Raw genomic sequence first — 14,957 nt, 5'->3', positions numbered from 1 at the left:
TCAAAATATATACAGTACTGAAGTTAATATGTATGTGTGCACTGAAAAAGTCATAACTTTATACAAAAATATTTTCAAAAATTTCAATATTTAAATCTGAAGAATTTGGTACATTTCCTCCAGCGACAGGTCAAGAATTAAAATTCTGTATACTTTCAATAAAAAATACTCTGTTCACTGTCAAGTATAAAATATATTACATTAAGAAGATTACATTATATTAAGAAGAAAAAATAAACGATGAAGATAAGTGCAACATCATAATTAACCATGAAAGCCGGCAGTGCAATTTCAGCTTCAAGAAATTACACAAAGTGACGCTGCCTTTCTTTCTGTCAACGAGGACAGCCATCCTGGTTTTTTTTTTTTTTTTTTTAAAAACCTTTATTGTTATTGACACTGGACAAAAAAAGTCTGTGTGCTTGATATTTATGTTCAGTCTGATGGCAGGTTGATTCACCCGAACAGTGTGAGCAAAGACGTTGCAGATTCTAGCCATACAGAGAGGTGGATTAAAAGTTCACTTCAGCGTGTAGTGTGAGTTAAGATACCGTACGTGTTAAATAAAACTGGCACATTTATCTGCTCAGCTTTCAAGGCTACCTCTACTGGCATGCTATAGATGATGGACAACAACTGGTACAATATATGTTGTAGAGGTTGCACCCTAGAGTTTTCATTCCAGTTTCAAACGTATGTTGACATGAATAAACTTCTGACAGTGATTGTTTGGAGTGCACAGCATGCCAAACCAAAGAAATTTTGTATTGTTGTATATCGGTTGAGGATGAATACAAATACATTCATACCCCTAGTATGTAGCCTTTATGGTTTCAACATTTGCTCTTGCACTGCTCAGTCATATTACTATACTAATATTAGCTTAAATGTCATCATACTTTACTGTAATGTAAGTTTTTAAAAAGTCAGTGTTGATGTGTAAATCACAACTTTGCACTGTACAGACCCAGTGTTCATGCAGAAACACTTCCTCATGTATTATTATGATCAATAATTAAGAAGTTCATTTTAGAGAAAGTGCATTTTTGCTCTAATTGACACATTATTTTAGCTTCTATAGGACATATTCTATTCATGTCCCGGCCTGAACTTGTCTTTAAAGGTGTGCTCAGTATGTTGTTAAATGTGCCTTTGAGTAGGACTATATTCAAGAGGGTTTCTGCAGAAGCAGAGTAATTCAATTCCTATCAAAGCTTTTCCATTCCCACCTATCCATAATTTAGATTGCCAGCCTGGCCCAGATGCCATGTTATCATGCTTTTTTCTTTTATTTAGCTGTACTTTTGTTTCCCCGTCTCCTTCCTACCTTTTTTGTGGATTTCCTCCTAGCCTGAGGGTCAGAAGACATCTCTAGTTACCTCACCTGTCTACCTTTTTTTAGGAATTGTCCGGTCTGTGTAATCGGGCTTGATTCTTTGCCCTCGTCGCCATTGCAGTCTTTTACCCTCCTGCTCTTCCTGCATTTGAATCAAAGGCTGGCACAGCTTATACACACTTAAGCCTTGCTTTTAAAAAACTACACTTTTTTTCTTCAGCTGAAAAACATGTTTAAATATTTAGCACCCATATTCACAGCTGTTTGACACTTGTAATTCCTCGTCTTACAAGTCCCAAACAAACGGCACAGAAGATCACACAGTCAGTCTGAATCACAGCTGTCATCATTATTCACTTTGACTCTCCCCCACCCTTATTGAAATAATAAGGAAATCATCTGAACTTTGGAAAATGGTGATAGTAACCGCCTGTGTTTGATATTGAAAAAAGGCAGGAGAACGAAAGAAGAGGGGAGAGATTTCTTTTGAGCTACAGCTGCATTGTTCTGGGGCTCCCTGTTAATAACTTACAACTGAGGAGTGTTTCTTGACGCAAAAAAGCACAACAAAAAAACACCATTTTTGTGGTTCCTAAGAAGATCTTTGTTCAAAATGTAGGTGTCAGATGAAAAGGCATGCATACATAGGCAGAAATGGTGGTGATGGCAGCGGGGTGCACCAGTGCACTCTCAGACACACAATATTTATCATATATTGTATTTAAATCCTTTGCTAGAAGGCTCCATGAGACGATCAGATATAATTTGATGAGATCCTTAGTTTTTTTTTTTTAAGCGGGTAAAAGGCAGATGTGAGTTGCAAGCAGGTATCTGAGCTTGAATAGGTGTTAGAATATGTGTGTCTTTGCCTTATTCTGAAGGATTCACGATGGTTATATCAGAACCGCAGGGGTCAAGCCTTGATATGGGACATTGTAGCTCAGTAAGGGGCCTGGCAGCCACTTTGCATTTCCCTTGGCAAAAATGCTGACAAGGATGTCTTGGATTTTTGCTTGCTGCAGAATAAAGTCCCAGCTGAACACTTGGATACATTCACATTTGGTAGTTGTTGTGCAACATAAGCGTATTGAAGTGATATTGCTTTTCTGATGAGTGAGAGTTACCTGATTTTAGGTTGTGGACATAATCTCTATATCAGCTTTGACTGCAACCGTGTAGTGAGGGATGTTTAGTTTTAATTGTACGTGTTCCTTTTCATTATTTTCCATGGTATCATCTTGTGTTCATGGCTGCATTGTTCCATTATTAGGGCCATCACAGTGTGCCATTACTGGATTCTTAGTGGCTGAACTCTCACCCTTTCCTTCGGGTTCTGTCACCGTCAAACTCAGGACGCATTATTCTAATGATCACACACACACACACACACACACACACACACACACACACACACACACACATATATATACACCGCCACTGCCACCACTACCCCCCCAGCACACCCCCTTCCCACCTCACACACCCACCCACCCACACTCACCCTCCCCTCCCCTCCCCCCGGCCCTAAAAGAAGACAGAACGAGGGAGAGAAGAGACGCAGAGAGAGAGAAATTCAGGAGGAGAAAGCTTTGAAGTGGCTTTCCATCGCAGTGAGTCTGCCGGCCGTCTCCCCGAGACGTGTCACCTTTGCCGAGAGGGAATAGGAAAATCACGTTTCGAATGGTAATGATAACATACTAATCACTTGAGCTCTTTGAAGAACCCAGGGAGTGCGCTACTCTGTCAGTATCCCTGGCTGCCTCATGCTCCCAGGCACACACAGGCAGTGCAGCCATGGTCTAGGTGTATTAGCTTAAGCATTGCATGTCAATACGTCCCCTCTATCTCAGCTGATCCATAGGGGCTCATTATAGCCCAAGCTTGGTATCCATTTTCTCCCACATGCACACTGCCACCATGTCTGCTGGTTCCACCGCCACTTCCACACCCATGTAACCCCCCCCACCACACCCTTCGCCAAAAAACACCACACACCTTGAATCCAGCCCCACTCACTATCTCCCCTTATCGGTTTCTGCCTACCAGGAGCCCATTTTTATCACCCATCCACCTACTCGATTTCCTCTCCCTCCATCCTCCCCCTGCCCTCCCTTTAACTATTAAAAAATATCTCTGCAATTTTAAATGACATCTGTCAGCAGCACAAAGAAAAAGGAAACGAGGGAAAGAAAAGAGTTCAGAGGGAGTTTTCTCCTCCCTGCTCTTTTCCCATCCCTCTTGTCGTCAAACTTTGAAAAGTGTGTCGTTGACTTTTTTTCCCCCCCCCCTCCACATTTTTCATTTCCTCTGAGTGATTAGCTGGTACACATTTTGACAGCCCAACCAAAACTAGAGATTTCATTCCTTCCCCTGTCCCCTTCGCTCATGTGATGGGCATAAACTCTTGTCAGTAGGGCGGTTGTCATTCATTGGGTTGTTTTTGAGTGTCAGATGTGCTATATCTGATCAGCTTCTAAACGTGGAGCATTAGAAAGGCCATCAAAACCAACCACATTTGAGTAAACATTTAACTCTTCCATGTTTATGCTGTTTGTAATCCTCTGCTAGATGCAGAGTTTAGTGAAAGCCGGGTCTTAGTTTGGACTTGCACATTAAGTGAGTAAGTAGGGGCTGTATGTGCTGTTGAAAGGTATGTTTGAAATGTGGTTGAAACTTTGCACTCAACAAACAGATTAACAGTAGATTGAGTTGACTAAGATTACATAGACTGCATAATGGTACCAGCGTTGTAAGGAAATGTATACACAAACCTTGAATTACTGTAAGTAATCCTTTGAATACATTTAAATATTTGTCTGGTGATTTGGAAAACCAGTGACCAAAATACCATTTAGGTCTATATTTAAAGTTTGCTTGAAGCATTATGATGAAGTAAAACAAGTTTAATAAAACCACTAAATTTACTTATGACAAAGCCAAATCTTTGAATAAGAGCTGTAGTTATTTAGACCTTCGGAATTGTATTTTAAAGTCACAATTGTAGAATTCAACTTAATTCAGACAGTAAAGAGTCGCCGCTACCAGGGCATAATTAGCTGTTGCTGCTCTTTAAAGGAAAACTGACTGGATAGTCCAAAACATAAACCTGCTTTTGAAGACCAGGGGGAAAAGTAGAAACTGCAAACACTACCAAAGCGAGCAAGATAAGACATAGTTAGTGAGAATTCAGCCAAACAGATCAGCTCTTTCCTCGCTTTGCTTGTCAGACATGAATTGTTTAGCTGGAGAAACCAAAACCACTGGCTTGCTTGGTATCTAAGGAGCTGCTATCAGTGGTGTGTACTCATGTATACTCATGATATTACAGCCCTAGCTAAGACCTTGATACCCACAAACATCCACTTTGAAAAAAAAAAAATGATCAAATTGCTTATTTAATAATTTATGAAACAGGCAGTCTTGTCAATTGTTGATCGCTGTGAGGAAGCCAAAGGGGAACACAGTAACTCATACATCATGAATTACTGTTTTGATCCACTAATGTGGATAAGCAAGAAGCAGAAAAGAAACGTGATGGTTTTGTTTAAAATAATTATTACATTTGACTTCTCTATATATATTTGTGACACTGATGGGGTTCAGGAATTGTAGATATTATTGCTACTTATATTTTTTATGGAATTTTACACATCATAAGAAGCTTTGCTATCAGTTCGGGAGGGTAAATGTTGATTTTGTTTTAAATTTTTCCTTCACTTGGACACCATCATTTGCATTTTCCTCAGACTGTAAAGCTCTTCAAATTACATTTTATTTTATCCTAATATGTTCCTCCGTCTGTGCAGCAGAAGGCCGGGCTGTGAAACAATACAAGGAGGCAACAAAGCTCCAAGTAGTTCTTCTTTTTATGTCCAAGATTAGGCAGCAGCACCTATTACATTGTCAGCCTCAACATGCGTTTGCTTGATATTCCATCAGCATATAACACATTGTCATCCATGAAGGTTATTGCCAACCTGGTTGTATTATGTTGTCGCTGTGGATGTGGTCTGTCTGTTTAGGTGACAGTGTTGATGTGTTTCTTTGAAATGGGTCCCAGCCCTCTCAATCAATTTTTATTTTGTGTTTGTTTCTCCGGCTTTATATTTTTTTTCCCCCCTTCTATTTATTGCAGAGAGCGCATCTGTTGGACAACACAGAGAAGCTGGAAAGGTCATCACGGAGACTGGAGGCCGGCTACCAGATAGCAGTAGAAACTGGTACGTATTCTGTTATGGATTGGAAAAGGAGCGGGGTGCTGTTGGGTGGTGGTGGTGGGGGTTCAAGATAGTGGTGAGGATGAGTGAGCGACAGCAAATTGTCTTGCTCATATGCGAGGTGGGTGGATATGTGTGTTTGTGTGTGTGTTTGGAAGTGGAAGGGGGTTTGAAAAAAAAAAAAACCCTCTTTCCTTGACGCCTGATGACATTTTCGGGAGCACATCAAAGGTGAGCCAGGGAGGGAGAGAGAGAAGTGTACAGGCGACAGATCGGGCGCTGCTTCTCCTTGCTGTGCTCCTGAAGAAAATTCAAGCATCACTATGGCTGTGTGTGTCTGTGTGTGTTACGCATGCATGTGTGTTGGGTGGGTGGTGCTGTGCTTTTTTACACAAACAGATAGGGGTCTATGAAAATAAACAATGCCAGCATTCCTCCTGAAGTTCTTAATTCAGGAGCGCAGAAGAAAGAAAATAAAAACATATCACTTTCTAAATAAACCATCTAAAAAAACACACAAACTCCCTTTTTTCCCCCTCATTATCAAGGCTGGTTTTAATCTTAAAATAGGAAAAAAAAATCTCATTGGGATCTTAAATAGATTTAACCAGTTAGCATATTTTTTTCTCTTCCTGTCTTCCTTCCTGACAGTCACCACATTATTGAGGCACAGTGTATTCCTCAGAGATATATCAAAGCTCATTCTTGAAGTATCAACCAGCTTTCTGTGGCTTCCGTTGTAGTTTTGAAAAAGTTTGTCAATTTACACTATAATCGCGGGGTGGCTGGTGTGTGCGACATCGACAGATTTAATAATTCAAGTCAAGGAAGGTTCGCACGCAGACCACCGCCTTTTGATGTTCTCTGTAACTTGCATTCACAAATTCATAAATACAATCTGCATTCTCTGCTTAAAAATGTTGATTCAAACGTCTGATTCTGACGTTATTCCAGTTTCTCGACGGTGTCAAATTCTGCGACAGCGGGCAGGTTTTTAATTCCGCGAAGCCGCATCTTTCACCAGTGGCTCGGTTTTTGATGTTTCGCCTCACAGATTGGTCGTCGGTAAAGAAGCGGGCCCTGGCTTTGACAGTGCTCAGTACCTCCTGGGCCCAGCGGTTTCTCCTGCTGTAGCCGGCCACATGCCCCTTGACCCCGTGTCACCGGTGGCCGTCTCATCCACTGTGTGCGCAGCTCGCTAAGAACAATGCTCGTTTATCCTGCCTTGGTCCCACACACTTGGCTTGGTCCACACCAGCTGTGGGGTGTGTTTGTGGTTTGGTGGGGAAGCTTCGCCCCGTGCCTTTAATCCATGACCCCTTCCTTTACTCCGCTGTCGATACCAACCCTCCGCTCAGATGCACAACCTGAAATGGCAGTGTCTCCAGGTCAAATAGAGAATACATCTGCACAGTGAACATGGACACACAGGGAATATGCAGCTCTCCACAACACTAATTATATATGCCCAGCTCTCAGATTCAACAAGCACATTTGGAACAAACATTAGGTAGCCAGATTTATTTGTTTGGGTTTAAACGGTTTGACAGGCTTCACCGTATGATCTTTGGCCTTTAATTTAGCGTTGTTCATCTCAAACTATATATTTGCTCTCACGGTTCAACGGTGGCTCGTCTTCCAAGACATCTTCATAAAATCTGGCACTGTCTAGATAATAGACTTGCCGTAGCTTTCAGAATATTGAGACACAGCAAAATAGGAGCTGGGATTTGTCTTTTTCAAACACTAAATTTTTTACTTTTATAGCCCAACACTGGTTCCATTTATTGTAGTTCCCTCTCTCTTTCACACCAACAAATACAAAATAATAAAATAAATATCCAAGTGGTGCACCACGCTTTATTCATACACATTATGAAAATACCATTGGCAGTTGTTGAGGAACAGGCTTGGTGTTTTCCAATGCAGAGGTGTGGCATCCATAGATATTAAACAAGAATAATTAGAGCGTTAAATGTTTCTCCAATCAGACACTCTCTAGTTGTACAGTAAATACTTTTCCTTGCAACAAACCTCAACTCTCCTCAGAGATCTAAGCCGTACTTTTTACGAAGAGCAGTTTAGCGTCATTATTTTTGCAGTAATTCAAAGTTGCATTCTCCATCCACAATGACACAGTAGCCCTTAAGAACTGCAATTGACCAATGGGGGAAGTGGAACTAAAAGACATTTTATTTCAAAGAGATAGATCCTGAACAAAGAAATGGCGTAGAAACTCAGCTTTTCCCCCCTTTTTCTCTTCACCGCCGACAATATATCTCTTAATGACCAGGAACAAAAAAGCCAGGATGCTTCTAGGTCACATTTAAGGGAAAAAAGAGGACTCTTAGTTCTAAGAAAAGATGAATCTTGACACAGTACCATTTTATCATAGATATTTTAGCTTTTTTTTTCTTCCATTCTCAATGTCTCCAGTGTATTTAGTGAAAACAAAGGCTTGCCAAAAGCAGTGAGAGCCCTCAGAGGGATATAGAGGAGACTCTTTGGACATGCAGAGCTATTTACCACATGCACCCTCAAGAACCAGGGTTCTCTGTTTGTCTCATAAATAAAGTATAGAACTTCATTAGTGAGGAGCACTGACTTAAAAGCCCGAGCATAGCGACAAGCAGACATGGGGGCTAACCCAGTTAAAGAGGGCAGTAAATAAAGAGGGAGGGCATGCAGTTAGCCAATTTAAAGACATTTGAGTCAGGGGTATTTGAAATGCCCAAATGCGGAGGCTTGTCAAATGTGGAAAGTGATGTTAAATCAAAGACAAACCAGATTTTAGTCCTTCCCTCCACAGTTAAAAGGATTTTGAATGATTTATGATTGCTTGTTTGGAAATCAAAACAGCATGTCGGATAAGACATCTAACTTGCAATGATTAGCTGTTCCACCTTTCTGATTATTATTCATTGAAGGAGAAAGTAGAGTCATACATACTGATTGACAGTTTGTACCTGACAAAAAAACAAAACAAAACTCATACTGAATTTTCTGATTACGGGCATCAGAATCATAACTCTGATAACTGATTTGGTTAATATTAAATTTGTTTCATTGTGTCAACACTTCTCAGTAATTGTGAAGTTAAAGGGAGATTGCAAACTTTGAATTGTGGGATTATCATAGCAGCAGGAGTTTTGTATGTGCAGGCAATGCTTGCTGTTTGTTTGCAGAGACATGACTGATGTAGCTTTAGCTTTAAAAATGTGATTTTAATATTAACATATAATATAAAGGAAATAAAATTTTACAATTGACTCAAGTTACTGCAAAAGTACATCACAGGCAGTTTTTTCAAATTGGACAATTCAGTATGTCACCCAGCAAATATGGAGTGAATTTACTTTGAAAATGCATCCCTCTTTATACTTTCTCAGTTGACACAAATAACCGAGCAATGCCAGCAAAATGAGCTGCAGAAACAAAGACAGACACAGACAAAAGCGCTGCTACTCTGCATTTTAAAGGTGGCCAGCAAGAGGCTAAGAACACTTCTTAGGTGAGTGTTCTTGGTGTTTAGGGGCCTGTAATCAATCCTGCAAAATGAAAACAGCTCATTAGGGATTGATTTCAGTCCTGTTTAGATAAGCAGAGCGGGTTGGGGTGCGGCCCCCAGGGGCCCCAGCCTAGCCCAAAGTTCACGCCATGCCAGGTAGAGAGCTGCACCGCGGGCTATCAACTTTATTAGGATGGAGATAAGCTGATTAGACCTTGTCAATCAAAGGTGCCAGTGACTCAATCATGATCCAGGGGATTTTTCTTTCTGTCTCTCCCCTTTTCTCTCTCTTCCCACTCTCACAATCTCCCTCTCTTTTTTGTGATAAATCATTGAAGCGACCAACAAAGTGGCAGCCATCGCTGGGCTAAGCTAAGCAGCCCTGCAGTTGTCACCAAGGCAGACGAGTGAGGACCCTGTGATGATGTGACGACTATATTAAAGAGTACATCAATTTGTTTTAGAGCAGTTTGATTTTCGACTGCAGTGGTATTAAAAGCGAGGGGGGCAAAAGAGGGGAGGGCGAGCATGTCGGCGTCATCGAACAGGATTCCAGCGGCAGAGCAAGGGGTGCTGGGACAGCAAGAAATAAATAGATAAATGACGGAGTGACGAGAAATAAATAAATATGTTTTTGAAAACATAAAAAAAAAAATCTTCATGGCTCCCTTTTGAAGCAGAGTGCGGCTTTGAGTCTTGCTGAGAGTCCATGGGTGCTGGAGTGGCCCAGTAACACAGCACACGTTTGTCCCGACTCTATCTCTCCTCCTCCATCTTCGTCTCTTTCTCTGTTTCTCTCCCACTCGCTTTATTTCTCCCTGTTCCCTCTAAAGATCAGACTCGATGATTCTTTTGGTGCTGGGCCACCAAAGTGGTGCTTGCTCCTCAAATCCATAAGCAAACACTTAACAAGTGACATAATCAGTTACGTTTTTGAAGCCGGAATTCTATTTTCAGCAGTGACTGTTATTTGCTCTCAACAAATTCTGTTTGGTTAGTTATTATTTAAATTATTTCTTTAATATATAGTGAAATACCATGTTTTTAATTCCATTTTTATGCATTTGTGCAAGTTAAAATCTTATTAATTAAAAAGTCAGTAAATAAATATTTTTATTAGAAAGGATATTTTTAGAAATTGCCATGTGTCTTCAAATTTTCATCAAGTTTTAATTTAATTATGTGCCATTTATTTGAAGTTTTGTGCCGACCTGCTGATGCACTTAAATTTGAGTAGGAGGATTTTTTTCTGTCACCACATGAATGAGAAATATATACAGTATATATGCAATGTAAATCTTTTTCTTTATAACATGTCGCTGAATCTTTCCTCACTTCTTTTTTTCTAGTTTATTCTCTCTGTTCTACAATGTAGTTTGAATATTTTAAGCACCTCTTTTTCATTTCTCTTTTTAAAAGGACAGTTTGCTAAAGTGGATTTCCTTAAGGTACAGCATAATAAATCACTTTTTTGTAGGCTGATACAATCGGCATGTTGTATTGTGTTCAAAAAGAATAGGAAGTTATTTGATAATTGTTTGATTAATGGGGCCGAGAGCTAGGACTTAAATATTTCACAGCTTGAGTTTGCAGCTAAGGAGGAAGGAGGCCTTTTTAAAATATGTTTTAAAGGGAAAAAATGTTTTTCTATAGCTATTTAAAAAGAAAATAATTATTAAAAACACCGCCAAAATTTCACTTGAAGCCACATTTCCTAAATATATATGCTTCAACGCATAACATCTTACTCTCAGAAAATCTAGCCATGGGTGAGCTGTTTATCGGTAAACCCCCGGTGGATGAAAGGCGTAGCAATAATGATTTTTTCTCTCCTAATCGGACCTTGTCAGCAAGGCGTCTTATCGTGGAGAGGAAAATGACACCGATCCTATCGAAGAGCCTGGAGTCCGAGTCGGCGGCGTGTGTCCCCCCCAATCATGGCCGGCCGTGGCCCAGCCATATCTAGCGCCGCCACAAACGGCGAGCGACGCTTTTTTCATGTGGACTTCAAAAACGTCGCGAGTCATTAAAATTGCACCCACGTTCGGCAGCGGGGATCAGCCGCTCTGGAGCGAAAATGGGATGTGGGAAGAGGAGACTCACTAAATGTGTTAATTCCATCCTCACATGTTTACGGCTTAATTTTAATCTGTTTGAGGGAGGAGGAGGGGTGGAGGGACGATTGGAAAGGGGGGCGTGAGGGGCAATGAGAAAGCCTCGCACTGCAATAAATCGCCATTATCTTTGACACCCTAGGACTCAGCTGTTCCAGGGATTTAGGGGTCCACTGGCAACAGTGTATATCGTAGGGCATGAAAACACTGTTTACGCTTGAACTGCGGTAGCTAAGGTGCAATCACCAGTTTCAGGCTGCCCAGACAAAAGGCCTTACGTACACAATGGCCAGCTAGCATACGGACTCTCAATGGAAGAGCTGAACCAACAGACTCAAGTATGTGTTTGTGTGTGCGCCGCTGTTTCCTGGATGTGCGTGGGCAAGTCTGCGGTTCTCTGTGCATCGACAGGTGTTGTCTCAAACTTCCAAATATTTGCTCAAGCTAAGTGGGGCTACAAAGATGGGAATAAGCGACATGTTTGTGCAAAATTAACTGAACCTTCCACCAAAAAATAGATGCCCGTCAACATTTCCTGACTGAGCAATGATGCTTCAGTTGAGCCTCAGTCCACCAGCGACTGCTGCCACCGCTAACCTCCTCGTGTTCCTCCATTAGGTCTCCACAAACTGTTAGCTAGCATTAATAAAATTAGGAGAAAATCTAATAATTAGACCTTTAGTCAGTTATTAGCTTCAACAAGGCACTCAACATAATGAGACTCTTGGAAGTAATGATCTGACTAGAGAGCTCATTGGAGCTTCCCTGCTTTAGTAAAACATGAGACAACATTGTTAACAGAAATGTTGGTTTTGCAATTAGAAATCTTACTTTTTTTCTTAAATAAAATCTAAACTTTGTCAGATTGATTTTAAAATTAAACTAAAAATCAGCACAGTTTTCATCACACATTTAAACATTTAAGATAAAGCTTTAATCAGCCACTTTTTCACACTTTTGCATGCCAAGAAGCTTCATTTCCACATCTTCATGATCGGTGAAAATGAGATTAAAAGCTCAATAAAAATTCAATAAAATATTTTATTAATTGAAGCAATAAACCAGCATTGGCATTGCTAACTGAACACATGAACCCAGCAACTTGATTATCATTTCTCTGTCATTGTAAATGACTTTTTTTTTTGTTTCAGCACATTCTGCTACAGTCAGTTTAATAAAAAAAAAAAACTAAACATAATTTCAGTAATGCATAGTGTCCTTGAGACCTTGAAAATTATGTCGTTCTAACAGTTTATAAATTGGTCTATATTTGCGATCAAACCTCATCCAAATCATTTATTGATACCATCTACTCCTTATCTCAAGATACAAAACACCCTCCAATTGCTAGATAGTGGTGTGCCGCTATATCTTAAAAAGACACCTTCGTCCAAACCTTAAAACTTATTTTTTTCTACTATTTTTAGGTCACAACAAGTATAAAGATACCCCCTGCCTTCTTGCATGCAGCAGAAAAAAGTGTAGCATTGACCTCTGGCTGACACAGAGAAAAACCGAGAGAGGGAGAGGGGGAGACGGAGGAAAAGAAAGCAGCAGAAAAGAGCGACGGAGAGGGGAGAGCTAAGACAACAACTGTGAAGAGCCGCATAGGGTTAAAGAAAAACTGTTTCAGAAGGAAATGGGAGACAAAAGCGAAGGACTCAGAGCCCCCATGGGCGCTTTAAAGAGCCGCTGCATCTGAAGCGCTGAAATATTATAAACGGAATAGAAGAACCAAAAAAAAAAAAAGAAATAAAAATTGAAATGGTGAAATAAAGTAAAGGAGTGGCAGCAAGAGAGAATTGTGCCACCTTTTCACCCGAGGATGTATATCAGAAAAATTAATTCAGTGATGAGATTGATGACATTTAAAACCTGAAAAGAAGTTTGAAAAAAAAAAAATAAACTGAGGAGGCATTTATCAGAGTGAGTGTGGATAGGTTGCAGTGAAGGAACAAGAGACCGAAATGTTGGGATGGAGATTACTAACAGCCACGTAGAAAATGTTTTTAATGTTTTTCACTTGTTCACCAATTCAAAAAAAAAATCCCTTGGCTTCTCTTTGACCACTAAACCTCCCTTACACATGTTCTCATTTACAATGTAGTAAAGTGACAACCTTTCTTATTTAAAAAGAGGCAAGAGGCAAGCTACTACAAAGCAGCGTATCTTCACAGTGAATCTTCTGTCAAGCTGGCAGACATAAATGGGCAATTGTTTGATGCAGATTCAGCAGTGTCTTGGGGTGAAAATTAAGGGGGGAAAATAGTGCTATTACTTTACAAAATTCCCCTTTTGCTTTGTTCATAGTTATGTGATTTAGCAGTTTTGTCAGTTGTTCAAAAAATAAAATCTGACAATTTGAGCCACGTACCTGTGATGCATCTTGACGTCAGTTGTAGTGCCCTTGTGGTTTTCTTTTCTTTTTTTAATGGATCATAAAAGAATACTGCAGTATTAATTGAATTTAATTAGTTATTTATTTTTTATTTTGTTTGCATTCAAAAGAAAACACATATTTATCACAGATGGTAGATTTTGGGAGGAGGAAATCATTCAGCATCCTACTGAGAATAGTAAAACCTGACAGGTAGGAACAAAGGTGTAAATCATCTAAGACAGTCAGCCAGTATAAACTTTTTTCAGCACAGGTATTCTTACCTCATATTGACCCAATGGCACAAGACTGAACTCTAGTTTTCAATCATGAAATCTTCTAGGGGGAGGGAAAAAAATCTTAAGTGCATTGGCAGAGCAGCTGAAATCATGGTTCAGATTTAGCAGTAGTAAGCAGACAGCCATAAGGTTACTAACAGAGTCACTAACAGTAGTTTCCTACCCAGCTGACTGCTGATGCCATTTTAATGTAGCTACTTTGCCATCATTCAGTGACTCTGCAGCTACATAAAAGTTGGAGTTTGCACAATTTATTTTTAGGCCTGTGCCTTCCTGTAACCGTAAAATAAAACTCTCAGGATATGGAAAAAAGGATTGCAAATTTTTTCTGAAATTATATAATCCCTTTACCTAAATGCAGAAGAAATAGTTTTTATATCCATCATCTCCTCTTGCCCTTTTTAATTGCCTGTGCTCTCATTTTACAAAAAATGTTGCTTCTCAGCTTTTTCACTCTAAATATAACGGTAAATAAAGCTTCTAATGTATACTTTGCCATCAAAATCTGTGCATATTTTCAATCCATTTAACGCTTAAGCTTTGTATAAATATGTTTTTTTGCCCCATTAACAATAATAAATTAAGTAATTATCTTACACAGAAACGTAAACACGATTAACACAGTAGTTTTGTTTTTAGTAAAATGTGCAGTCGCTTTGTTTTTTCTCATTTTCCCTTCATGATCATACCAGTGTTTTAAATGCAAACCTGACATTAATAAAATTACTTTATAATATATGTTATGTTATATAGGTTGGTGAGAGATTCCTGGACAACTTTTGTTAACTATAAAATATTTGAATTAACTATAGAATATATGATTTTGCAATATATACTGTGGCTTTCCAGTGAAACAACATCTATGACAGAAACAACAGTCATTTGTTAATGGCCTTGACTGTAATATAAGTGTCAGTATGTTTTAGGGTCATAAGATGATGGTTTTGAGTAATCTAGAACATTTTAATGCCTACTATAGTTTTAAAGAAGTTAATGGATTATTTTTTAAAAGAACCTTTCCCATCTGGGGACTGCATCCAAAGGTCTGTGAGGAAACAACCCAACCACAGCGCTGAGTCCTTTTAGCTTAAGATGCTGTAGCTTGT

At 39.6% G+C, this 14,957-nt stretch overlaps 1 protein-coding gene across 4 annotated transcripts in view; it reads left to right on the top strand.

Moving 5' to 3' along the window:
- The window catches only part of vti1a (vesicle transport through interaction with t-SNAREs 1A), a 120,805-nt gene that overhangs the window by 31,588 nt on the left and 74,260 nt on the right, over positions 1-14,957 (top strand). For all 4 annotated transcript variants that reach the window (XM_023286145.3, XM_023286147.3, XM_023286144.3 and 1 more), the window contains one exon: positions 5,472-5,556. In XM_023286145.3, coding sequence (XP_023141913.1) covers positions 5,472-5,556 — 85 coding nt within the window. The remainder of the gene's footprint in view (positions 1-5,471; positions 5,557-14,957) is intronic.

Source organism: Amphiprion ocellaris, chromosome 18 (assembly GCF_022539595.1).
Source record: "Amphiprion ocellaris isolate individual 3 ecotype Okinawa chromosome 18, ASM2253959v1, whole genome shotgun sequence".
In the NCBI taxonomy this organism is placed as follows: Eukaryota; Metazoa; Chordata; class Actinopteri; family Pomacentridae; genus Amphiprion; species Amphiprion ocellaris.
Note: the sequence above shows the minus strand (reverse complement) of the source record. Positions and strands in the feature narration are given on the sequence as shown.